Raw genomic sequence first — 26,651 nt, 5'->3', positions numbered from 1 at the left:
GGCCCGGGGGCGTGGCCGCGCCCTCCAGAACCGCCCCCAGGTCGCGTCTCGGCGCACTAGCGGCCCGCTGGCGCACAGGGATTTACTTCTCCCTCCGGGAGGCGTAAATCCCCTGACAAAGGTAGGAGGGGGTCTAGATAGGGCCGGGGGGTGGGGTGGGTTAGATAGAGGAAGGGAGGGGAAGGTGAGGGGAGGGTGAAAGCGAGTTCCCTCCGAGGCCGCTCCGATTTCGGAGCGGCCTCGGAGGGAACGGCGGCAGGTTGCGCGGCTCGGCGTGCGCCGGCTACACGAAATCGGCAGCCTTGCATGCGCCGATCCAGGATTTTAGCGGATACGCGCGGCTACGCGCGTATCTACTAAAATCCAGCGTACTTTTGTTGGCGCCTGATGCGCCAACAAAAGTACGCGAAGGTGCGCTTTTTGAAAATCTACCCCTAAGAAAGTAACTTTCAAACCAGCAAGCGCGTGCACATTTGCATGCATATTTTGGCCTGCGTCCAGAGAAATGGCCATTTTATAATATACCCACTCATGTTATAAAATAGCCTGGCCATGCACACATTTGTTCAAAATTTTAAGCGGGAACACACATGTGCACACAAATGCCGCTTCTGCTGCGTAAGTCGGGGGATTTTAAAAGGGGTGCATGCCAACGCCATTCCCAGTTTTACCATTTCATCCCCAGTTCACCCAGTTAAGAAATTGGTCCTCCAACACTCCTGGTTTGCTAGCCTTCACTCTTCCCAATTAGCCCTGACCGTTAAAACCCCGCAGATCTGCCTAGTTTTCTTTAAATTTTAACTTACATAGCATCAATAGCAGAAGTAAAGTTATGTGGCAGGAGGCCTCACATCAGTATTTATTCGTACATTTTAGGTTCATTCCTCAAAACACCCATTCTCCACCCAGACCACTGCCTACACCCTGCTACTTTTTAAAAATATTTGAGATGTGTACGCTGTGGCATTTACACACATATCTGGCCGCTTATTAAAATACGGTAGGCACACATGAATCCAACTTATTTGTGCATTCCTGATTGATGTGCGTGTCGGGCTTTTAAAATTCACCTCTAAATGTTTTTCAATAAGACTAATCTGAGACATTAAGCTAATTTTGAGAGTGGTATCTCCCATTCTTTATTATTTTCCCACTTCTCCCTCTCTCTCTTCCTGTGGATATTACACTGTCATTCTTTCACTCTCCTCAGCCTAGAACCTTGGCATCATCTGTGATGCCTCTCTCTTTCTTGATGCATCCAAAAAGCTGTTAAAACATGTTGTTCCTTTCTCTATAAAATCTCCAAAGTCTGTCCCTTTTTGAACATGCTACCAAAACTATTATCTACACTCTCATTACCTTCTGCTTAGACTACTGCAGGCTGCTGCTCACAGGTCCCAGTGAACCATCTCTTTTCCATACAATTTATTCAAAATTCAATTGCACGACTTATCTTTCTCCAGTCTAGCTGCACTCCTATAATCCTTCTTCTCGAGTCACTACCTTGACTGCCCATTTGCTTCTGCATGCAATTCATACTTCTGTTACACAACTACAAGTGCATTCATTCTGCAGCTTATTACCACTTCTCTCTTTATCTCACCTCTCCCTATGCTCTCCTCATGAACTCCGCTCATCAGACACATCATTCTGATATATGCCCTTCTCCTCCACCACCAACTTCCAATCTTCCAGCTCCACTCATTCCACCTTGCTGTGACACATGCTTGGAATAGACCTCTGAGGGGCTATGTCATGCTCCCTCACTGGTTATATTCAAACCAGCCTAAAAATTCACCTTTTTGAGTCCGTTTTTAAATTTTAACCCCTGGTTATCCTGATCATAACTTTTTTGGTTTAAATCATTTTCTTAATAAATGAAATTACTTAAGGATCTCATATATTCTACATGTTTGTTTTGCCTAGATTGTAAGCTTTAGGGAGCAGATACTAGGGATGTGCATTTGTTTGCGACGAAATAGGAAATATAGAAGACATTTCCTATTTCATTGTGGTTCGGGTGGGGTCACCGAAACGATAGGAAACCCCACAAAATTTAAAAACATTTAATCCCCCCCAAACCCACCCCAACACTTCAAATTTAATTAATTGCACCCCCCTCCCGATCCCCCTCCCCCAAGACTTACCGAAAGTCCCTGGTGGTCTAGCGGGGTCCCGGGAGCAATCTCCCCCTCTCGGACCATCGGCTGCCACTAATCAAAATGGTGCCGATGGCCCTTTGCCCTTACCATGTGATGGGCTATCAGTGCCATTGGTTGGCCCCTGTCACATGGTAGGAGCAATGGATGGCCCGTGCCATTTTTTAAGATGGCGCCAGCCATCCATTGCTCCTACCATGTGACAGAGGCCAATATTGAAGGCCAAACCAAAAGGTTTGGCCGAATCACATCTCTAGCAGATACTGTCTGATATGTATTTGTACAGAGCCTTGTACATCTAGTAGGGCTATAGAAGTTATTATTAGGAGTAGTAGTATGAAAATAGTACCCCTTACTTTTTTTAAGCTCATTGCGAGTACAGTAACAAAGCATCAAAATAATGGAAGAACTAGAAAACAAAAGTGTTTGGATTGTAGAGTAGCAGGACCCCCAGATGGCTGGATGACTGAAACCAGGGAGTTACAACACTGGGGTCCATCCAGCTAGGGGTAGCTTAAACTCCTAGGCCCTGGGTGTGGTCATGTCTACTGTTGTCCTCATTAAATCCCAATCTACTGGGAGACCTGTATGAGCTGAAAAAAGACAAAAACAAAATAAAAGTTACTTCCTTCACTCACTGTTCTAATGGTGCCCTGGGGAAAAAATCAGAGTCCAGCAATGGTGTTCAACAAAAAGTCAGTCTACCTGGTGGAAGGCAAAGACCCAGATCACCTGCTCCAGAGGGTATTTATAAACTTAGACACAGCCCAGAAAAAGGTGGGGATAGAACAAGATAAGGATTCCAAAATGCCAAAATACCCCTCCCTGATGGAGACAATGGAGAAACACTTTAGAGACAAGCAAAGCTGAGTCACAATGACATTGCCTTAAATTTAAACACTGCTGAATGCACACACAGGTGCTACTGAGTTGTCTGCTGTTTGCAGTGGAGAGTGTTGTTTTAAGCAAAGTATAGACAGAAGGGTGCTGAGCGCGGGTAAATCATGTGAAAATGGAATGATAGCAGGATTCCAGGCACAAAATGCTACTTATCAGGCTTCCCTCAAGGCAAGATCTGAAGAAAGCAAATCTCTGAAATGCCAGCATTGAGGCTCACTTCTTGTCTTGGATAAACTTGCTTATTTTTAAGAATGTCCAATAGTATGTAAGGGATACAATCTCTATTGTTTATGGATAAAAATATTCTAAGAGCATAAATCACAGGGAAAATAATACTTGGTTATATTAAGATTATTTAACCTAGTGTTCTCAATAAAAACACTGGGCTCTGTTTTCAGATGTTTTTGTTTTAGATTTTCTTTATTTTACCTTAAGTTTGGATCAAAGCTCTGATTTCTCTAGGCATGCTGTCTGCATAGAATTTGGGATTTTTGTATTTTTCTAATGCTTTGAATGCTCTAATGTAGCTGTTCCTTCACAGTCCAAATTGGAGCAATAATAAAAATGAAATAGCAGGCCTCCGCTTCCAAATTAACATAGCCACAAATTAAGCTTGTCTTGCTATGTTTGCATAGCATTGGCTAAATAGTTGTTTGCAAAGCTTTTTTTCTGTGCCTTCCTGCACCTGGATCTTTGGATGGAAGAAATTAGATTGTTTCTGGAGATTTTTTCTAATTTAATGTCTCAGGGATTTGGTTTGCATACCATTTTTTTGTAAATGTTGACAAACAGAACTTTGTTTAAACTATATAAATGTACAAAATTACAAATGAACACTTACTTATTAGGAAGTTTTGTAGAGCAGAATACGGTGGCATGTGTCTATGTATGGGAGTCAGAGAGGGTGCAGATTGGGGGACAGCAGGAGCAGCAGAACACCTTTTTGATTGGAGGGCTGGGTGCAAATAAGCAACCTTCACCCAGTTCCCTCCTCCAGGCTGCCTAGCTTCAGATGCTGTGGAGGATAAAATGTTGCTTAGGCCCTGGCCCTTGTAGCCTGCACTGCACTGTCTCCATTGTATGCAAATCTATCTCATGCATATTCGTTGTGGATATCCTGAAACCCTGGTCTGCTTGTGGCACTCGAGGACTGGAGTTTGGCATCCCTGTAAATCTAGTCCATGCTCTTGTTAACTCCTTCATTCAGGGTAGAGAAATAATTAGGAAAACTTGGATGACAGTCAAAAATTGCTAGGAGTTAGAACATTTTTTCCCTTACTTTTCTCAAATTTTCACTTTTAAAAAATGGCCATTTTTGAAAATAATTTTGCTCCTGTCTTGTATTTTTTTTGTTTTGAGTGTATTAAGGGTGAGTTCATTTTTTTTTTTTTTGTTTTTACTTTTTGTTCTTTGTTTTTACTTTTCAGTTTTCTTTGCTCTCCCCTTCTTCCTCTTTTGGGTACTAATGGGCGGCCACTAATGTGGGTGCCACTAATATCCAGGCACCTGATGCATCCGTGTGGACAGCCACCTCCACCGCATTAGGCTGACCTGTCCGGGTGCAAGGGGGGGTCCCCCCCCTCCCTGCAATGGTGACGATGGTGCTGGCATCGTGTAGCGGCGCCCTGGTCTGGAACTCCTTCCCATAGTGGCTGCGCTGCTTATTGATGCTGCTCCTCCTGGTTGGTCCGGTATTGGGCGCAGTGACATCATCTTAACATGCCCCAACACTGGGCCACTTGATTGGACTGGGGGAGCAGCGCAATGACATTCGGAGGGGGGCAGTTGATAGAGAATTTAAAACCGGCCGGTTTCTTTTATTTGGCGTCTTCCTCCTTGGCCTGATGCAACATGATTCAGAGTTGTGCTCGATTTAAATCGCACGATCATGGTGCTGGTTTGAGCTCCACTGGGATTATTTGGAAAAGGGTGAGTCATGCTAAAGCAAGTGGTTCTCTTGCTTGAAGTTGTCCCACCACTCCTTCCTACCTCAGTACTGAAAACAGGTTTATAAACCCTACCCCAGTACTGAAAACAGGTTTACAATCCCCAGCCGGCTGCATACAACATACCTTGGCACCTTCTCGTGAGCCTAGCGTTAGAAGCACAGGCAGCCCAAGGGATGAACTGTGATACAAATCCCCATCTTTGTTGACTTCCTGTTCGTCTTCTGAACATTTCCATGGAAGTCCTAGTTCATGGCACAGCTTCTATCAGAGGCCAAATGGCATCAGTTACTCCCCAAGAGATCTGGATGGTTTTAGATATTATTGGTCTTTTGACTTTTGACTTTGATTCTCAGTCTGTTTGGGGGAAAAATGGCCTTATTACTCCCAAACTGCATTCAAACCTCCTCATCACTACTACCGGGATTTCTCACCATATCCACATAGTGGCAAGGACTTGGGAGAGCGCAGTCACTACCTTCTTTATCACCTGAGGCACAGGCATAGTGGTCATAGGAATGCCCTTTCAGCGCCACCAAGCATCCTATATCAACCAAAAAAGGTAGGCGATGAGACATGCAATCGACATTGGTATATATCACCAGAACGCTCAGCCGAGCCCCATCTCAGCAATACTGGTAGCAGACACTAGGCACCGAATCCGCCAGCAGAGATTCCCTCAATGGTGCCGTGACCAACCAAGGAGCATGGTAAGTCTGCCTTGCAGAGAATAGATAAGGTTTCTCGAAAGGAGCACAGAAGAAAGGATAGGCACAAGTGCGCAAGTCACAGGCAGTCTTCATCTTCCTTACATTGTGGATCATTCAGGTCGTCTTCCTCCTCTTCCAGAAGATCATGTTCCTCCTCTCTGGCAAGTAGATTAGATCAGAAGGACAATGTACCACCCTCAGAGCAGTCTGGAGTGAAGCATGGATTTTGGGAATCTGTGCCCCAAACCCTCAGACATTGCATCAGACTCAGGCACTGCATTGATTTATTCTGGTTGTTAGAGTGGCATAGGAAGTGGGGGTCTGACTAAACGGGAGAGGAAGAGGGAACTGGATGCTGCCAAGCCCATACAGAGAGAGATTATTAACTGGGTGTATGCTTTCACTCAAATGGCTTCTGTAGTTGTTCATGCAGAGCCCACTGCCGTTCAGCTCCTATTTAGCCCCTGTTCACATACTTTCACACTTTCTTGGGTGCTTATAAAGAGCACAGTGTGTTCACATGGCTTAATTATGATGAAGCCTTTCATGAGAGGATGGCCAGTAAATCTGCTATGTCTTGGGGAAGGCAGGATGTCAGTCTCTGGCTCACAAAAATGACAGCACGGGCATTTGACGTCAAAGCGAGCTTGCGGTCCTTTTGCAGTGAGCAGGTGCATGGTGGGCAAGCTAAGCCCACACAAGTCCCTACAATGTTGCTGCAGATACAACCGGGGAGCTTCCTCCTCTGCCAATTGCAGATATAAATACATCTGTAATCGGTGTGCAGCACCTCATCTAGGTAACAAATGCTCGCGAAAGGATAAGATGAGTGCCGGGTTATCGCCTCGACCCAATAAATCGGTGGGCAATGCTTCCCTGGTTGGCACATTACCCTGAGAAGGTAGGGGCGAATACTATACTGAGTGGTTTCTGAAATGATTTTCTTATCCCCCACACAGGTCAGTCACAATCCGTTAAGGTGTCCAATGGCCCTTCGGTGAGCAATCTGGCCAGCATTGTTAGGGAAAAACTCAAAAAGGAGGCTCAGCTGGGGTGAATTGCTGGCCCTTTAACTGAGCCTCCGCTGGAGCATTTTGTCTTGTCCCCATTAGCAGTTGTATCAATAAAAGGATCCCGGAAAAAACAGGCTTATACATAACTTTTCTCACCCTATGGAGGCTTCCTTTAATGACCATATTCCCTCTGAATACTGTTCAGTACATTATAAGTCCTTTGATTCTGCATTGGATTTTTTACTAAAATCCTGGTGAACAGGGTGCTCTCATGGTGAAAGCGAATATTGAGCAGATTTCCACTACTCGGATTCCATTTCAAGAGGGCTTTCTATTACGACAACTGTCTGCCAATGAGATGCTCGATTTTGTGTGCCTTCTTTGAAACATTCTGTACCTTCCTACATTGGGCAACAGAAGAGGCATCTGGGATAGAATCACTAGTTCACTATATAGATGATTTTCATTTCATAGGAAGAGGGGGTACACCTGAATGTGTTAAGTTGTTTGACACATTATATGAGTTGGTGCACATGTTTGGCATACCTTTGGCAGAGGAGACTGAGCTTGATTCCACGTGAATGGAATCCAGGCACCCAGGTGGCAAGCTAGCGAAACTGAACATAAGAACATTAGATATGCCATACTGGGTCAGACCAAGGGTCCATCAAGCCCATTATCCTGTTTCCAACAGTGGCCAATCCAAGTCACAGGTACCTGGCAAGTACCTAAACATTAGATAAATCACAAGCTACTATAGCTTATTAATTACTGTAATAGAGGTTTATGGATTTTTCCTCTAGGAACATCCAAAACCTTTTTTAACCCCAGTTACACTAACTGCTGTAAGCACATCTTCTGGCAATGAATTCCAGACCTTAAATATGCGCTGAGTGAGCCTTGTGCATTAGCGAGTTTACAGCACCATTGTGGAATGTATCAAAGCCATGGGACTTACTGCGGGAGGATGTCAGCATCTCGAATGTACTCTAACCCTAAGATTGAGACAGTCTAAGACTGACCGGGGGCATGTGGTGAAGTTATCACATTGACAGCAGTTAGAGGTTTAGTGACATGTCCAGTCATGATTGTGACTCTATACTTAACCTTAAACCCAAAGGGGATGGTTTGTTCTTGCTTCAATGGGATAAATTCCCATTAAGCAGGTACCAGTTCTCAGCAGTCTTCAAGAAAACTTTGGCGAAAGTCGAACTGCAGAGTGAATGTTTTGGCACACACTCATTCCACATTGGAGCCACTTCCTTTGCCACTACTGCCGGTCACCCACAGGCTGTCATACAGCAGATGAGTCAATAGAGGTCCAGAGCTTTTGTGTGACACATTAGGCATGACAACGGTTCCCCTGCATTGGCACCGGGTTGGGTGCGTACCAAGACTTAAGTTTACCTCTCACTTGCAGCTGCCATCAATTGTCGTTCTGCATGGATCTTTGGCCACTTATTCATCATGCATGCCCTTAAAAGAGCCACGAGTGGGAAATTTGGATGTAACCTTGGATTGTCAGGAAAATGCTGGACCATCAATTGGTTGGGTCAAGGAGGCATGCGTGGCACCAATTTTTGCCCATTTGCAGTCGGGAAGAGCGAGTCTTGCACCTCCAGACCTCATTATCATACACCTTGGTGGCAATGATTTGGCGAATGGCGCTGGCCTCACTCTGTTGAACACAATCAGGGATGACTTGAGCCACCTTGCCTCATTGTGGCCATCCTGAAAAAATAGCTGGTCCAAAATCATAGCTCAGCAGAAAATGTTGGTCACTAGATGGTGGGGAAGATACTATGCCAAGTTCAATCGGCAGGTAGCCAAGGCCAATCAACACATGGGTGGTTATCATTTGAGGCATGAATAGGTGGATGTGCATTGTGCAGACCTGTATGCTCCAGATGGACTACATTTGTCAATTATGGGAAATGATCTGTTTCTTCAGGCTATTCAGAGGTTGATCATTGGTTTGGATGCATGAGCCGTAGCCGTTTTGTATGGGGGGAGCCCATTGTGCATGGGTATAAGGGTATTTCCTGGCCTGCACATGATGGAATCCCTGTGGCAGCAGGAACCAAGTCCAGGAAAGGTTATTGTAACATGAGAGGCATTAGAAGGAAGCAGGGAGGTGCTGGCAAGGAAGAGAGGGACCTTGGGGCCACCACTCGGCGTTTGCCTAACGGTGATGAATGTCAGGCCAGGGGATTGGGCCTTGATGGATCGATGGCCAGACACGTATGAGAGGGGCTCCTGTGGGGCCTGCTGGAAGGCGGCCTGACTGGGACTCCTCTGATGAAGGCTGTCATGATGCCTGTCCAGGGGCTTGCAGGGAGCAAGACCCATCAGCTCCACTTGGGTGGAAAGAAATGGATATATCGGCACCTGCCCGGTAGTTGAGAGTAGGCAGTGGTGACAGGACTCAACACCTAAATTAGACTGCCCTGTTACAGTGCACTAGTAAACAGCTGTGGCTATTTCATCCGAGTTATGTGTCACATTTTTCCTTGTGTGTGTAATGTTGCGATGTTCAGCCAGGATTAGTGGGTGCGGGATAGAACCATGGGTGTCTGGGTTGCCCAGTTATTCCCAACTCTTCCAGATGCTTTCCCATCCCTCTGCACTTCTACCTGCCTCACAGCTACCAGGCACACTCTTTCTCACTTCCACTCCATCCAGCCACTCTCCTGCCCCTCACCTCTGTCTTCTGTACCCTCTCCCAGTTGTTTTGTATTCTCCCTTCTTCCAGTCCTCCTCTTTCTATGAAGCTTGATGGCAGGACAAAGTCCTGGGTTACAATGTCCCTCCCTGTGACATGTTGGCTGTGGCAGCAGTTGTGACTGTCCAAGTTCTGGCAGTGGCAGGAACTGCTCTATTTCCCCCCAACCTAAGCTCTTTTGGCAGCACTGGCAGCTGAATCTACCAACAGATCTTGCTGGCATCAACTTTTCTGCAAGGACCTAGGCTCTACCAGTGACTGCAAGAGCTGCAAATCCATTTAGGCCTTGGTGGCAGCAGTTGTCTCTCTCATAATGTGAGTTCTCCTGGCAGTGGCAGCAGTCTTTCCCTGGACCCTGAAGATAGTAGGGATGTGAATTGTGTCCTCGATCGTCTTAACGATCGATTTCGGCTGGGAGGGGGAGGGAATCGTATTGTTGCCGTTTGGGGGGGTAAAATATCGTGAAAAATCGTTAAAAATCGAAAAATCGGCACATTAAAACCCCCTAAAACCCACCCCCGACCCTTTAAATTAAATCCCCCACCCTCCCGAACCCCCCCCCCAAATAACTTAAATAACCTGCGGGTCCAGCGGCGGTCCGGAACGGGCTCCTGCTCCTGAATCTTGTCGTCTTCAGCCGGCGCCATTTTCCAAAATGGCGCCGAAAAATGGCGGCGGCCATAGACGAAAAAGATTGGACGGCAGGAGGTCCTTCCGGACCCCCGCTGGACTTTTGGCAAGTCTCGTGGGGGTCAGGAGGCCCCCCACAAGCTGGCCAAAAGTTCCTGGAGGTCCAGCGGGGGTCAGGGAGCGATTTCCCGCCGCGAATCGTTTTCGTACGGAAAATGGCGCCGGCAGGAGATCGACTGCAGGAGGTCGTTCAGCAAGGCGCCGGAACCCTCGCTGAACGACCTCCTGCAGTCGATCTCCTGCCGGCGCCATTTTCCGTACGAAAACGATTCACGGCGGGAAATCGCTCCCTGACCCCCGCTGGACCTCCAGGAACTTTTGGCCAGCTTGTGGGGGGCCTCCTGACCCCCACGAGACTTGCCAAAAGTCCAGCGGGGGTCCGGAAGGACCTCATGCCGTCCAATCTTTTTCGTCTATGGCCGCCGCCATTTTTCGGCGCCATTTTGGAAAATGGCGCCGGCTGAAGACGACAAGATTCAGGAGCAGGAGCCCGTTCCGGACCGCTGCCGTTCCGGACCGCCGCTGGACCCGCAGGTTATTTAAGTTATTTGGGGGGGGGGGTTCGGGAGGGTGGGGGATTTAATTTAAAGGGTCGGGGGTGGGTTTTAGGGGGTTTTAGTGTGCCGGCTCACGATTCTAACGATTTATAATGATAAATCGTTAGAATCTGTATTGTATTGTGTTCCATAACGGTTTAAGACGATATTAAAATTATCGGACGATAATTTTAATCGTCCTAAAACGATTCACATCCCTAGAAGATAGCTCTCTCTCTGTCTGGATGTAGGCTTTGCCAAATATTGCAGCATCTACATCTGTCTCCAAGTCCTGGAAATGGAGGAGATTTGTGCTGATATTTAGCCTCCAGGTGCCAAATTTGAGTTGCTTGAGTGACCTGATACTTGGAATTTTTCTAGCTATGACTTCATTATGCTTTATTTTTTTCTGTTTGATTTTGGTTAAAATATAGAACTAGTTGGCATGCATGCAAGAATTCTGGGATTATCAGTTTCAGAAGGTATTAAGCTGATACAAAAAGGAATTAAATCTAATGTAAAATGGAAAGTAGTTTTACCATGAAAGAAGAGCAACACTATTGCTACTCCAAAACAAGACATTGCCTTTGTAGGTTATGTAGCCTTTGTAGGTTATGAAGGGAGGAGGAATAGACTAGTGGTTAGAGCAGTGGACTATGAACCAGGAGACCAGGGTTTGAGTCCTGCTGTCACTCCTTGTGACATTGGGCAAGTCACTTTACCCTCCATTGTCTCAGGTACAAAAAAACCCAACTTAGATTGTAAGTTCTCTGGGGATAGAGAAATACCTACAGTACCTGAATGTAAACCAGTGTGATATCTTGATTGAGATCAAATGTCAGTATATATAAATAAATAAATGTAGCCATTTCTTTATGCCAGGTTCAAAACATAAGAAGGCTGTTAATAGCTTGTAAGAGTGTAGTGCTCTCAGGACCAGTAACTTTCAAACTGGCACCTGAGCATACTTTTGCATGCATCAGCACACACCCAGATACATGGCCATTTTATAACTTGTACTCGTATATGTGTACATGTTATTAAATAGCCTGACCACGTGTATATGTGCGCCAAATTTTAAGTATGTAAATCCCTCTTCTACTGCATAAGTTAGGAAATTTTAAAAGGGGCTTGTGTCCACACCATTGCCTGTTTCACCAGTTTGTCCACCAGTTCACCCAGTTAACAGCTAGATCCATCAAAAACCACTGGTTTAATAGTCTGCACTCCCCCAAGATACCCCACACTCTTTACACCTCTGAAAAATGGCTCTTTCCTTTTATTTTTTAACTTACACCTCATCTCTAGCAGAAGTAAACTTATATGGCAGGGGCATATGCCAAGGCACGTACGTATTTACATGCATATCTCTTGGCCATGTCCTGAAACACCTATGCCTCTGTATCGCTCCATGGTGAGATCACACCTTGAATACTGTGTACAATTCTGGTCGCCGCATCTCAAAAAAGATATAATTGCGATGGAGAAGGTACAGAGAAGGGCTACCAAAATGATAAGGGGAATGGAACAGCTCCCCTATGAGGAAAGACTAAAGAGGTTAGGACTTTTCAGCTTGGAGAAGAGACGGCTGAGGGGTGATATGATAGAGGTGTTTAAAATCATGAGAGGTCTAGAACGGGTAGATGTGAATCGGTTATTTACTCTTTCGGATAGTAGAAAGACTAGGGGGCACTCCATGAAGTTAGCATGGGGCACATTTAAAACTAATCGGAGAAAGTTCTTTTTTATTCAACGCACAATTAAACTCTGGAATTTGTTGCCAGAGGATGTGGTTAGTACAGTTAGTATAGCTGTGTTTAAAAAAGGATTGGATAAGTTCTTGGAGGAGAAGTCCATTACCTGCTATTAAGTTCACCTAGAGAATAGCCACTGCCATTAGCAATGGTAAAATGGAATAGACTTAGTTTTTGGGTACTTGCCAGGTTCTTATGGCCTGGATTGGCCACTGTTGGAAACAGGATGCTGGGCTTGATGGACCCTTGGTCTGACCCAGTATGGCATTTTCTTATGTTCTTATGTCTCATCCAGACCATGCCCACACTCCATCCCTTTTTGAAAACTTTTGAGATGTGCAATATGTGGGAGATACATGCATATCTGGGTGACTTTTAAAATTCGGTGAAAGCGCACGAGCCCAACTTGTGAGCATATGTCCTGATTTTGGCGCATGCTGGGCTTTTAAAATTCACCTCATAGTGTGGAGAGTAGAGATGGGAATCGGGTGCCGGAATCGATTCTGGTTTCAGTATCGTGGACCCGCAGGAAATTTCATTTCCCGCGGTCCGGACTTTTTTTTTCGGCTGTCCCGAGCCAAACCCTCCCCCCACCCCAACCCTTTAGATCTAATTATTTACAATCCCCCCAAAAAAAACTTACCTAAAGTCCCTGGTGGTCCAGCGGGGGTCCTGGGAGCGATTTCCTGCACTCGGGCAGTCGGCTGACAGTAAACAAAATGGCGCCGATAGCCCTTTGCCCTTACCATGTGACAAGGGCTATGGGTGCCAATGGACCGTCCATTGCTCCTACCATGTAACAGGGGCTGGCCAAAGGCACCCATAGCCCCTGTCACATGGTAAGGGCAAAGGGCCATCGGCGCCATTTTGCTTTGCGGCAGCCGATAGCCCGAGAGTGGGAGATCGCTCCCGGGACCCCCGCTGGACCACCAGGGAATTTAGACACATTTTGGGGGGGTCGGGAGGGTAGGAGATTGTAAATAATTAGATCTAAAGGGTCGGGGTGGGTTTGGGGTTTTTTTTTCTGTGTGCCCTCCCCCCCCAAAAAAATGATAAGAAAACCACACAAACATTTTGTGGGGTTTTCCTATCATTTTCGGGGATCCCCGATACATGACGGATTAGAAAATATTGTACGATATTTTCATCCGTCAAAAAACCAATGCACATCCCTAGTGGAGAGTCAGTGTCTTTATTGCAGACTTGCACTGCTATCTCTTGTCATGCGAGAAGTACAAAGCCTTTGTACCAATAAAGCAACCAAAACTGGGATAAGGCGTGATATTCTTCTGGTGGCTACTCTCTATGACTAGCAGCTGAGATGTACTGTATACTTTGCAGTCTGAACAGGCATACCCAGGCAGATGGGATGGAACTATTGGTATTTTTCTGCCATCATCTACTATGCACTATGTAATGTATTTCTTTAGTATATTTTCTTGTTCTGTCACTATTGTGCTCTGTGGCATATTTCAGTAAATGAGATTACTCTTCTTTATTTCTTTGGCCATTCAATGTTTGCCTGTTTCTTTGGGCTTCCAGCTAAATTAGAACTGGGGCTTGGATCTAGCACCATGAGCCTTCATTTGCAATCACCTCCAGATTTTTTCCCCCTGTTTTATAACCTCCCAGTTCTGCCCTCCTAGCAACAGTCCAGAGCTGGGGGCCATGCAGCAGGGCAAAAACTGCCCAGCAAATGTTAGCCGCTCTGTGATGACTGGGAATAGCTGTGAACGCTGCCTCGGCAGCGTCCTCAGCCCCAGTCCAACCTGCCAAGCAGATGGCCTGAACCAGGAATCAAACACAGGTCCTTTGCAAGGCAGTGCACAACAGTGCCACTAGGTGGGCCCAGGTTGCTTTTCTTTTGTCTTGCTAAATTTTGGAAGTATTTACAATCAAGCACTGGGCTATATAGAAAATGTGGGATCTATTTGATTTGTTACCGATTGCAAGGTCGGTACATTGAACACATTAATTTAGTTTCAATTTTATTTTTTTTTTTATCTTTGCACTCGCTTCTAAACATTTTGACTCATGCTCATGTTTTCAAAATATTTTCTGACTTATAGCCTTGTGTCATGTTATAGCCTACAATATCTCACTGTGCATCCCATTATGTTAAGAGTTGTGCTTGGTTGATGAGACATTTTCTGATAGTATCACAGTGAGTGGGGAAAATAATGATTGTATAGTTTGCTAGATAAAGATAAGTTCTGAAGACCAATTAAGCATCCAGGCAGCATACAGAAGCAATATGGCTACATGTGAATGTTATGGCATATTTTTTGAATTTATATTTGTTAAAAACGTAAAGGATAAACTGGCATATTGTGTAATTTTCCCTTATAAACCCCAAAATGAGCAAATGTCCTTGGGTGGTAAAACGTGTTAATAAGTTGCTTTATCTGTTTTACTAGTAAAAAATTGTAAAGACGTGCATTGATTTAGTTTGCAAAAGCAATTGGCAAAGCACCATGCCGCATTAAATCTTGCAGCTGAAGCTGGCGTTGAAGAAGTGGTAATATATCTTATTTCATTTCTTTCCCGAGATAGGAGGCAACTTTACAAGGTTCACCAGTGGAAGATGTGTTTTATAAGCAGGAGAGGTTTGTAAAAGGTGTGTTTGGTTGTGGTGCTGCTTCTGGTGGCAGTGGTGGTGGTGGTGGTGGTGGTACGCTTCTGGGGTTAGGGGGAGGAAGAGCTGCTTGAACTAATTCAAAACATGATTTAAAAAGTTTCTTTTCTTGAAAAGTAAATCAAAGTTTCGGCATGCTAATTCTGCTGTGTGAAAAAAAAGCTTAAAAGTTCTGCACTGCAGTGAACCACAGCTCTTATAAGTACAATTAACAATATTTTTTTGTAATGTACTTTGCTGTTGAAAATATAAATTCTCTCTAACTCATAAATATAAATAGATACCTAAGGGGGTTATTTTCAAAGGCTTATCGCACGCGATACGGCCATGCAAGAAGCCTCTCTCGCACGCGAAAAGGCCCTTTTGGCATGCGATAGCATAGAAATTAGGGGGAGGGGAGGAGTCGGTGCGGGGAGGGGGTGGAGTCGGCGGTGTGTTTGCTGCCAACGATAATGTTACCAATGTTAACGTCGGCAGTAGCGCCCCGAATAGCGCCACCTTTCACGGTGGCGCTATTCGGTGCGAAAGCCAGCAGCCGGCACAAGGCGGTGGTGCAAAGGCCGCGGGCTTTAACAGGCCTGCCCCCCCCCCCCCCCGTTTTCACTGGATTCATCAATCAGCGATGAATGACGAATCCAGGCCTAAGAGCAACTTGCATTAATATTAGAAATGCAGCAGTAGGTGAGATCTGCATGGTATTTTTTTTCATATTTGTTTAGATTAGCAAAATTGTTTAAGTTATCTTCAATATGTGTAGAATACATTTCTCTTTATATAAATATCTCTAAATTGTATGATTCATATTTTTCCTTATAATAAATTACATAGTTTGAAATAATTTTTTAACCCACAAACTTTAGAATGAAAATTTATAGAATTGTATCTTATTTCCTCTTGTCTTTGTGTTGTCACCCTACATAGAACAAATCCTAATACCATTTCCATGACAGAAAATGCCTTTTAAATATTGTAAAAGTTTTTTGTATTTCATTTTGTATTTCATTTCCTCATTTTTGGTGTGTGTCAGACATTCCCTCTTAAAGACTTTTCTTGTAGTTTGATTCATTCATTCATTCATTCATTCAATCTATCAGTTATTTTTATGGAATTGGATTACTCAATGCACTGAACTATCAATGAGGGGGCATATAATTATTATGATGAGTTCCTGGTCCTCACAGAATCTTACTTCAGAAATTATGGGAACAAACTTTGCTGAAACATTATTAGCTTCATTGAATAAAAGTTGGTGGTTAAATGTTGAGCTCTGCATGAAGATGTAATTGGATTTCTGTCCTTTGGACCAGTCCACTTTTTAAGGATTAAGGACCAAGAACACTATAGTAATGTAGAAATGTGAATCCATTTTGGTCCTCTATTTGGATCTCTGAAAGTGACTGTGAATCAATTAAAGGGATTACATTTTCTACATTATCTTGGAGTACCTGGCCCTTTTCTTTGATACCTTTATTCTATTTTCGGTCTCCATCATGACTATTATCTAGGTGCACCCTTACTTGTGTGTATGTATTCGAGAGCTTTTTTCTGGAATTCCCTCATCTTCAAACTCTACTTTTTGATTTATAAGGATATCTCTGGTTCCTTAGCACAAAAGACTTGAACTCCATAGGCCAAGGAGTCATGCAGGAGTGATTCATAGAAATAGAAAAGACTCTCAAATGAACAATTAAAATGCTCAAAAATTGAATACCTCTGTTCTACTGACATGTCCTTGTAATGTTTGTTTTTTTTTTCAGATCCAAAACTTTGGGTAGTCTAAGGTCTTTATGAGGCAGCAGAACTGGAAATCCAACAGAGTGGGCAACAAAACTATTGGACATTGTGACTTGGGGGTGGGCGAACTAGTTGGATTAGTTCTGGACTCTTTCCCTTCCCCTGCTCCCACGCCTTCAGAACCAGAAGAATCAAATCTCATTGATTGCTTAAAGTATAATGTGACATCTATGAATTGTTCTATTTCATAGTTCTTGAAGGGTTTTATGACCTTGATAATATTTTCAGGATGAATTTTCTATCAAGAAATGTCTGCAAATTTCATGAACCTTGGCAAAATGATGACATTTCTATAATAAAAGGTCAAAATTATATCTTTCACTACAAATAAATCAGAGCTGAGTTAAAGCTGCAGCAAGTTAGTGGAAAACTTGATTTTTCCAATCAGCTTTCAGAAAATACAAGAAATGGGTCTCCGGTAGGATCCATGAGATCCAAATTGGGTTAAACTTATTCTTCCCTAAATTTGTCCTGCTACCTTTCTTCTACATCAAGATAAGCTTCATACATATGCTAGGTAATTAGAGTGGAACTCCTACTCATAAATATTTTTATGGCCTCTATTTTTGTGCAGATAAATTTTATAGCCCAAATTGGTGAAAGGCAATATTTTGCACTGCTTACATATGGTCCCATATTTATTCCAGTTTGCCTACTGAAATATCTTTTCTATAATGACAGATTTACTTTGAACAAATTCAATCTAGTGTGAGTTTTCCTACTCTGGTATTAACTGTAAATGATTGTAATTAGAGATGTGTTCAACAATAAACCGCCGCAGGAACTGCAGCTGCAGAAGAAAATCTTGTCCAACTTAAAAGAAAACTGTGGCTAAATCAGCATGTTTTATTAGGAATGGTCTGAACGTAAACATTTGTCTTCAGCCTTCTAGCTGTACATAAACGACAGTCAACCTCATTTGAAATGGCTTACTGTATTTTATTGGAATTTTTATTTGCACCTTGAAATAAATTAAAATATTTTTAATGTTGTTGGTCAATTTTACCTTTATTTTTTCCTGTCATCTGGTTTTCTGTCATTTTATGTGCCATGACTCATGGCATTATAGGGATTGTTCACGCTCTCAACACTTATCTAACCTGTGAGCTTTTCAGTGTTCAGCCTAAACATTTTCATTGATGTGCACAAATGTGCTAATTACACAACAAAACTAGAACTATTCATAAGATGTTGTTCATATGCTGCAATTTTTAAGTTCCTGTGTAGTTCTTGATGGTAGAATTGTAAAGATGGTCAGTATTTTCATTTAATCTAAATGTTTATTAAACATTTTACCCAATGAAGAAAGATTAAAAAACGTGACGTTAGCTATTTAGAATGCAATAATCTGATGGCTAAAGGGATGACTTGCACTAATGATTACTTCAAGTCAGGAAAGCTAGAGACTCATGAGATCAACTCTTGCTCTCCTGCTGATTTCTTATACACACTTGGGAACTTTTTTTTTTTTTTTCTCTTTTTTATTTTTCTTTTTGTCATCCATCTTCTAGACAGCATCTCCATGTGGATCTATGAACCCTTACCAATCTGTGGATTGGAGGGCACTTGTTCTGAGGATCATACTCCGTACAGTTTGTTGGCATAGTAGTGGCAGCCTCTAGGGTGCATGGGCAAGTCATTTTAGTTCCCTGTATCTCATTTTGTCTAACTGAAATTGGACACTATTAATGCTGATGTTTCTTCTCCATCTCTCCTATGCAAGCCATTATATAATTGAGGCACAGATTTGCTACCCCATAGTATGCATATTTCTGAAGAATAAATTTTGAAGTATAATGGGAACCTGCTTTAGATGAAGGCACTGTATGTGGCCAGGTATTATGAGAATTGTTATTATAAACAAAAATAGAAAATAAAGATGAATATTAAAGGAAAGGAAATGTAAGCAGCAAGGAACAAATGGTGAAGCTTCAATAATCTTTTACCATGGATCAGAGAAGGATCAAAATGAATACTGACAAGAGTGTAAAGGAATAAAAAGGATACAAGAAAGAAAAGTGCTTGGCTGATCCTAAAGGATGATTAAAAAGAGAGAAGCAATAAAAAAATGAGTAAGAGCTAAGATATAACTTCTGTTGCATATCATAGTTGAGAATTGGAAGAGGGCATGTGCAGTAGGTATATAGGAACTGCATTAAATCACAGAGAACAAGAGAAATCTAACTATAAGGTGCTCCAAAAATCAAACGAGTTGCATCTTCAAAAAGAAGCTAAAGTGGAAGGAGTAAGGAAACTGTGAAGGTGGACAAGGTGGTAATTAGTATGTTTGCAGCCGATGTACTGAGCAGTTGCTGTTCCTTATGATATTTGACAACAAGCAAAGGCAGTTTTTTTAGATAGCAGAAAAGATATGAGGGAAATACCTAAAAACTTAAAAAAAAAAATTCAGAGCAAATCATTGGCTATTTTGGGAAGAATTGAAAATAAACATATTTCCTTTTAGAATGAATGAGTTTTTAGAGCAATATATAATATTTCTGCTGCTCAAACTTATTTCTAGTTATAGTTACTACATATTTGAAATAATGATCCTCCATACAAAAGGCATGGAAAGAGCTACTAGAGGTACCCAAAAGAGAAAAAAAAATTTGATAAATCACTCCATCGGTAGGAGTAGGGTGGCCAAATTTTCCAGACTTGGACTGGCTTTGGATGGGGGGAAAGGACCCCTCATTTGCATAAATTTGCTCCCAATGCCTTTCAACCTGCATTCAAATTAAGTACCCCCCAGTTCCTGCAATTCCTGCTCTCTTACATACATTCTCTCACTTTCTCCCTTTCTCTCTCATACAAAAAGGCAAGCACATGCTCTCTCTCTCTCTCTCAGACCAGGTCTTCCCATCGGAATTCACTTGCACCTGGTGCCGATACAGAAACGGTGTACAAGTCCGATGCACCATCACCCTGTGTCTTCACAGCCTGCAGGTGTTCCTCCATGGCATCTCAGCTCTATTAATCTCACTGACAGACAGACACATGAACTCCTAGTACCGGTCTGCACCTCCTTCTGTTGACTGCATAGCACCATGGCTGATTGGCTGACGCATCTACCCCTCACCAAAGGGGAGTGAACTGATTTGCAAGATTGCTGAGTGACATGTGTCTTCCTCCTTTGGCCACTTTCATGGGGCGGGTTGGAGTCTGCCGATCATCCCCTCTTCTTCTAAATGCTGGGTTAGGCAAGGGTCCATGTAACAGACTGGACACTGCCCAATTAGTTTAAAAACTAGTCTGTCTGGTCCAAAACCGGACAATTGGCCACACTAAAGGGCAAATCTTTAAACTTATGCGAGGGTGCAGATTTGTTCGCGCAACTCGGCGCAAACAAATCTACACCCAATTTTATAACATGCGTGTGTTGCTGCGCACATGTTATAAAATCCAGGGTCGGCGCACGCAGGGGGGTGCACAATTGTGCAACCTGCGCTCGTCGAGCCGAGCAGCCTGCCTCCATTCCCTCCGAGGCCGTTCCGAAATTGGAGCAGCCTTGGAGGGAACTTTTTTTTTTGTCCCCCCCCCCACCTTTCCCTCCCTTCCCCTATCTAACCCACCCCCCAGCCCTAACTAAATCCCCCCCACCTTATTTCGTGGAGTTACGCCTGCCTCTGGCCGGAGTACTCGGCCCCGCCCCCCCAGACCGCCTGCCTCTGTGCCGGAGCACTTGGTCCTGCCCCCGGACCGCCATCATGCCTCATGCCCTGCCCATGGATCGCTACCATGTCCCCGGCCACGCCCCATCCCACTGCCACACCCCCGGCCACGCCTCCAGCCAGCCCCTTATTCGAAGCCCCGGGACTTACGCGCGTCCCGGGGCTTGCGCGCGCCACCGAACCTATGCAAGATAGGCTCAGTGTGCACAGGGGGAGGCAGGGGGAGGTTTTCGGGGGTTGCGCACATATCTTACGTGCGCAACCCTTTGAAAATCTACCCCTAAGTATGAAGGCCAAATAATGCTTTGTGTTGTTTGGTGATAGATTTTCATTTTTGTTAATGTATTCCCATTTTTTTCCATTATTTTGCATTTTGGAAAGAGTATGCACGATTTCTGAATTGTGGGCACTATTTGTAAAATAGTGCATACTGTTTCCGAATAGTATGCACTATTCAGGAAAGTTGCACACTTAAACAATAGAAGAAAAAACACAAAATTAGTGGGGGTTTTTCTATCGCTTTCTGAAAATGATAAGAAATGACATGAGCAATGTCTATGTCAATGCTGACATTGTCGTCTGTCATTTCAAATGAATGCAAATCCCTAGTACAGTTGGAAAGGGAAAGTTATTGGCTTCTGGGTTCCTAAGCATGCAGGAAAGGCCAGAAAATCCAGCGATTAGTTAGAAAAATGTGAAAAGGAATCTTGTGACTTGGCTAACTAATGAACTAATAAAGATCCAAAAGCATTTTTGGAGTTAGAGAGGGGTTTGAACAGATGCTATATTTGTGATGTTCATGGAATTACTACCTGCAGATGACATGGGAGTAGGAAGAATTGTCAACATGCAGAATTTCTATTCATTGTTGAAAGATTTGCAGGGAAGAACATTTTGGGAACACTGGAGACTGGGGAGTTTTAACAAAATTGCAGACCTGCTAGCTACCCCTGTTAGCAACAGACTTATAGGTGGTTGGAATCACTTACTCTTGCTGTAATGGAAATTGGGATTGGGATATGTCCATCCAGGATATTATTTAGAAGAGACAGAATAAGGAAAAGTGGTATAGAAGTAGCTCTGTATTTTAGTAACACAAAGGGAGCCACTGAAACATAGGGGGAACTAGAAGAACTGTGGGTTGATCTGGTAAAACCTGAAAAGTTCCTTTGTACATGGGAGGTATATATAGACCTCCACAAAAAGGGAAGAAAAATTGTATATGTGATATTGGCAGATTTAGAAACAGTATAATTCTATATAGCCTATAAGGATGTTAACGGTTAATGTATTTTGTGTTATAAAAATTAATAAACAAGATTTAAATAAAAAGAAAAGTAAATTCAGACATCAAGATAACAAAGAAAGGAAAGGCTCTTCTGGTAGGTGACTTCAGTCTACTAAATAAGGACTGGAGCATACCTGCTGCAGTGTTAGGTGGGAGTGGAGAAGTTCTGAATGCCCTACAAGGGATATTCCTTAGGTTTCTAGTTTAAGAGCTTACTTGGGAGATGCTACACTCTACCTGACACGAAAAAATGTAGACATTGTCTCTGACTTCATTGTAAGGGAATAATAGGGATCTAGTAAACGTGGTACTTTGGTTCATGTTAGACTTCAACTGGTTAAAGAGAAAATCCAACCTCACCAGAGGCAGGAATTTAGGAAGTGTGCAGAGCACCACCGCATTATGATGAAATTTGGTATATGTATGCTGAATAAATCACTGGGGTATGGAACGCAATTACTCTGCAGACTGTCACCAAAAATGCAAACTTCCAGGTCAGGTACTTGAATTCACAAGAATTTAGAGTGGCAGTTAAGAACATAAGAACATAAGAAATTGCCATGCTGTGTCAGACCAAGGGTCCATCAAGCCCAGAATCCTATTTCCAACAGAGGCCATACCAGGCCACAAGAACCTAGCAATTACCCAAACACCAAGAAAATGCCATGCTACCGATGCCAGTAATACCAGATGTTATTCCCTAAGTCAACTTGAATAATAACAGTTAATGGACTTCTCCTCCAAGAACCTTTCTAAAACTTTTTTAAACCCAGCTATACTAACTGCACTAACCACATCCTCTGGCAACAAATTCCAGAGCTTAATTGTGCATTGAGTGAAAAAGAATTTTCTCTGATTAGACTTAAATGTGCTACTTGCTAACTTCATGGAGTGCCCCTATTTATTTATTTATTTATTTATTTATTTATTTATTTAGTAATTTTTATATACCAACATTAATAGAAAGGCACATCATGTCGGTTCACATATTAACCAAAAGCAAGGAAAATACATTATAACGGGTAAAGGAAAGATGACTGAATAGAATAACTAAAGCAGAGGCAAGAAAAATAGGAATGTAAACATTGGTTAAATAGATTCAACAACGAATGAAGAGCAACTATATATATATATATAAGTAACTATATCTAGAGGGATAAAATGAGTTCAAATGGCAAATGGTAAATTACATAATCCAAGGGGGGCAGGGTTGATGCTATACAGGGGGAGTTACAGAAGGTAAGTTACATATTCCAAAGGGGGGCAAGAATTAATGCTATGCAGGGAGGGGAACAGGGAAGAAAAAAAAACCGGTGCAATATACAATAGCAGTTCTGGGGTTCACAAAAGCATATTATACAGTGGCAGATCTGGGATTCACAGAGGGAGTTAGATTAGTCAGGGTAGGCTTGATGGAAAAGCCAAGTCTTTAATTTAGATCTAAATTTAATTGGGCAGGATTCTAATCGGAGCGTCATGGGCATGGAGTTCCATCGCATAGGGCCTGCTATAGAAAGAGCTCTAGCCCTGGTGGAGGTGAGATGTGCTATTTTTAGAAAGTGTATTATCCGAAAGTGTAAATAACCGATTCACATCTACTCATTCAAGACCTCTCATGATCTTAAAGACCTCTATCATATCCCCCCCTCAGCCGTCTCTTCTCCAAGCTGAACAGCCCTAACCTCTTCAGCCTTTTCTCATAGAGGAGCTGTTCTATCCCCTTTATCATTTTGGTTGCCCTTCTCCATTGCAACTATAACTTTTTGGAGATGTGGCAACCAAAATTGCACATAGTATTCAAGGTGTGGTCTCACCATGGAGCAATACAGAGGCATTATGATATGTTCCGTTTTATTAACAATTCCCTTCCTAATAATTCCTAATATTCTGTTTGCTTTTTTGACTGCTGCACTGAGCCTACAATTTCAAAGTATTATCCACTATGATGCCAGATCTCTTTCCTGGGTGGTAGCTCCTAATATGGAACCTAACATCGTGTAACTACAGCAAGGAATATTTTTCCCTATATGCAACACCTTGCACTTGTCTACATTAAATTTCATCTGCCATTTGGATGCACAACCTTTCAGTCTCATTAGGTCCTGTAATATATCACAATCTGCTTGTGATTTAACTAATCTGAATAATTTTGCATCATCCACAAATTTGATAACCTCACTCATAAGAACATAAGAAAATGCCATACTGGGTCAGACCAAGGGTCCATCAAGCGCAGCATCCTGTTTCCAACAGTGGCCAATTCAGGCCATAAGAACCTGGCAAGTACCCAAAAACTAAGTCTATTCCATGTTACCACTGCTAATGGCAGTGGCTATTCTCTATGTGAACTTAATAGCAGGTAATGGACTTCTCCTCCAAGAACTTATCCAATCCTTTTTTAAACACAGCTATACTAACTGCACTAACCACATCCTCTGGCAACAAATTCCAGAGTTTAATTGTGCGTTGAGTTAAAAAGAACTTTCTCCGATTAGTTTTAAATGTGCCCCATGCTAACTTCACGGAGTGCCCCCTAGTCTTTCTACTATCCGAAAGAGTAAATAACTGATTCACATCTACCCGTTCTAGACCTCGCATGATTTTAAACACCTCTATCATATCCCCCCTCAGTCATCTCTTCTCCAAGCTGAAAAGTCCTAACCTCTTTAGTCTTTCCTCATAGGGGAGTTGTTCCATTCCACTTATCATTTTGGTAGCCCTTCTCTGTACCTTCTCCATTGCAATTATATCTTTTTTGAGATGCGGCGACCAGAATTGTACACAGTATTCAAGGTGCATTCTCACCATGGAGCGATACAGAGGCATTATGACATTTTCCGTTTTATTCACCATTCCCTTTCTATTAATTCCCAACATTCTGTTTGCTTTTTTGACTGCCGCAGCACAATGAACCAACAATTTCAATGTGTTATCCTAAGATGGAACCCAACATTGTGTAATTATAGCATGGGTTATTTTTCCCTATATGCATCACCTTTCCCTTATCTACATTAAATTTCATCTGCCATTTGGATGCCCGATTTTCCAGTCTCACAAGCTCTTCCTGCAATTTATCACAATCTGCTTGTGATTTAACTACTCTGAACAATTTTGTGTCATCTGCAAATTTGATTATCTCACTCGTCGTATTTCTTTCCAGATCATTTATAAATATATTGAAAAGTAAGGGTCCCAATACAGATCCCTGAGGCACTCCTCTGTCCACTCCCTTCCACTGAGAAAATTGTCCATTTAATCCTACTCTCTGTTTCCTGTCTTTTAGCCAGTTTGCAATCCATGAAAGGACATCGCCACCTATCCAATGACTTTTTACTTTTCCTAGAAGCCTCTCATGAGGAACTTTGTCACATGCCTTCTGAAAATCCAAGTACACTACATCTACAGGTTCACCTTTATCCACATGTTTATTAACTCTTTCAAAAAAGTGAAGCAGATTTGTGAGGCAAGACTTGTCCTGGGTAAAGCCATGCTGACTTTGTTCCATTAAACCATGTCTTTCTATATGTTCTGTGATTTTGATGTTTAGAACACTTTCCACTATTTTTCCTGGCACTGAAGTCAGGCTAACCGGTATGTAGTTTCCCGGATCGCCCCTGGAGCCCTTTTTAAATATTGGGGTTACATTTGCTATCCTCCAGTCTTCAGGTACAATGGATGATTTTAAAGATAAGTTACACATTTTTACTAATAGGTCTGAAATTTCATTTTTTAGTTCCTTCAGAACTCTGGGGTATTCTTTTCCAGATCATTTATAAATATATTGAAAAGCACCGGTCCAAGAACAGATCCCTGAGGCACTCCACTGTTTACCCTTTTCCACTGAGAAAATTGACAATTTAATCCTACTCTCTGTTTCCTGTCTTTTAACCAGTTTGTAATCCACAAAAGAACATTGTCTCCTATCCCATGATTTTTTAGTTTTCTTAGAAGCCTCTCATGAGGGACTTTGTCAAACGCCTTCTGAAAATCCAAATACACTACATCTACCAGTTCACCTTTATCCACATGTTTATTAACTCCTTCAAAAAAAATGAAGCAGATTTGTTAGGGAAGACTTCCCTTGGGTAAATCCATGTTGACTGTGTTCCATTAAACCATGTCTTTCTATATGCTCTGTGATTTTGAATTTCTGCTAGTGTGACTCTGTGATCCTGTTCCTGACCTATAGGCAAACTCCTGTTCTGAAAGGCCTGGGTTTATGGTCTTCACCTTTGTGCCCAGTGAATAGCAAAAGGTGAGGATGTTTTGGGATAAGTGTTGAGAAAGTTTGGTGATATCTAATTTTGAACAAAGAAATTTTTCCTTTCTACCTTTCCTTGGGTGCTGGTTTGAAAAGAACTACTCTGCCCTCCAGAGGGAAGGGATTTTAGAAGAAGACATTGGTTTAGTTAGAAAAGGGAAAAGGAACATATTTTACACCATGGACAAAGAAACCATAGCTTTTTTTTGTCATGATTTTCATCTTGCTATTCATGATTCTGGCAATTTTATTCTGGATCATTCTTTTTAAATGAAAGTAAATACTTTTCAGTTAAACATCACATTTACTGGTGCCTTTGTCCTTTGAGAAGATCAATTTTGCAAGTGTATAGTGACCATCATGATCGAGATGGGTGAGAGGTAATGCCAGAAACTGTGTTACCCACTACGACACCAGAGGCCCAGAAGATTGAACCTTTCCCCTACTGAATGAACCACGGATTCCAAGTGGGCTGTGGTAGGCATGTTTGAGTGAAAGGGAGGTCTGGGACAGTAATGGACAGCACTGGGAACTGTATGAACCCCTTTTTCCAGTGCACTCTGCAAACGGGG

At 42.8% G+C, this 26,651-nt stretch overlaps 1 protein-coding gene across 5 annotated transcripts in view; it reads left to right on the top strand.

Annotated features, from left to right (window-relative positions):
- The window catches only part of PCDH7 (protocadherin 7), a 1,075,646-nt gene that overhangs the window by 53,803 nt on the left and 995,192 nt on the right, over positions 1-26,651 (top strand). The window contains exons 2-3 of one of the 5 annotated variants that reach the window (XM_029589718.1): positions 14,984-15,036; positions 16,823-17,826. The exons of 2 other annotated variants lie outside the window; for them this stretch is intronic. In XM_029589718.1, coding sequence (XP_029445578.1) covers positions 14,984-15,036; positions 16,823-16,856 — 87 coding nt within the window. In that variant the 3' untranslated portion in view covers positions 16,857-17,826. Of the gene's footprint in view, positions 1-14,983; positions 15,048-16,822; positions 17,827-26,651 lie in introns of those variants that run through there. 2 more of the 5 variants (XM_029589710.1, XM_029589728.1) reach the window with 2 other exon arrangements.

This window comes from Rhinatrema bivittatum, chromosome 1 (genome assembly GCF_901001135.1).
Source record: "Rhinatrema bivittatum chromosome 1, aRhiBiv1.1, whole genome shotgun sequence".
Taxonomy (NCBI): Eukaryota; Metazoa; Chordata; class Amphibia; order Gymnophiona; family Rhinatrematidae; genus Rhinatrema; species Rhinatrema bivittatum.
The sequence above is the reverse complement of the archived record's forward strand: the minus strand, read 5'-3'. Positions and strand labels throughout refer to the sequence as shown.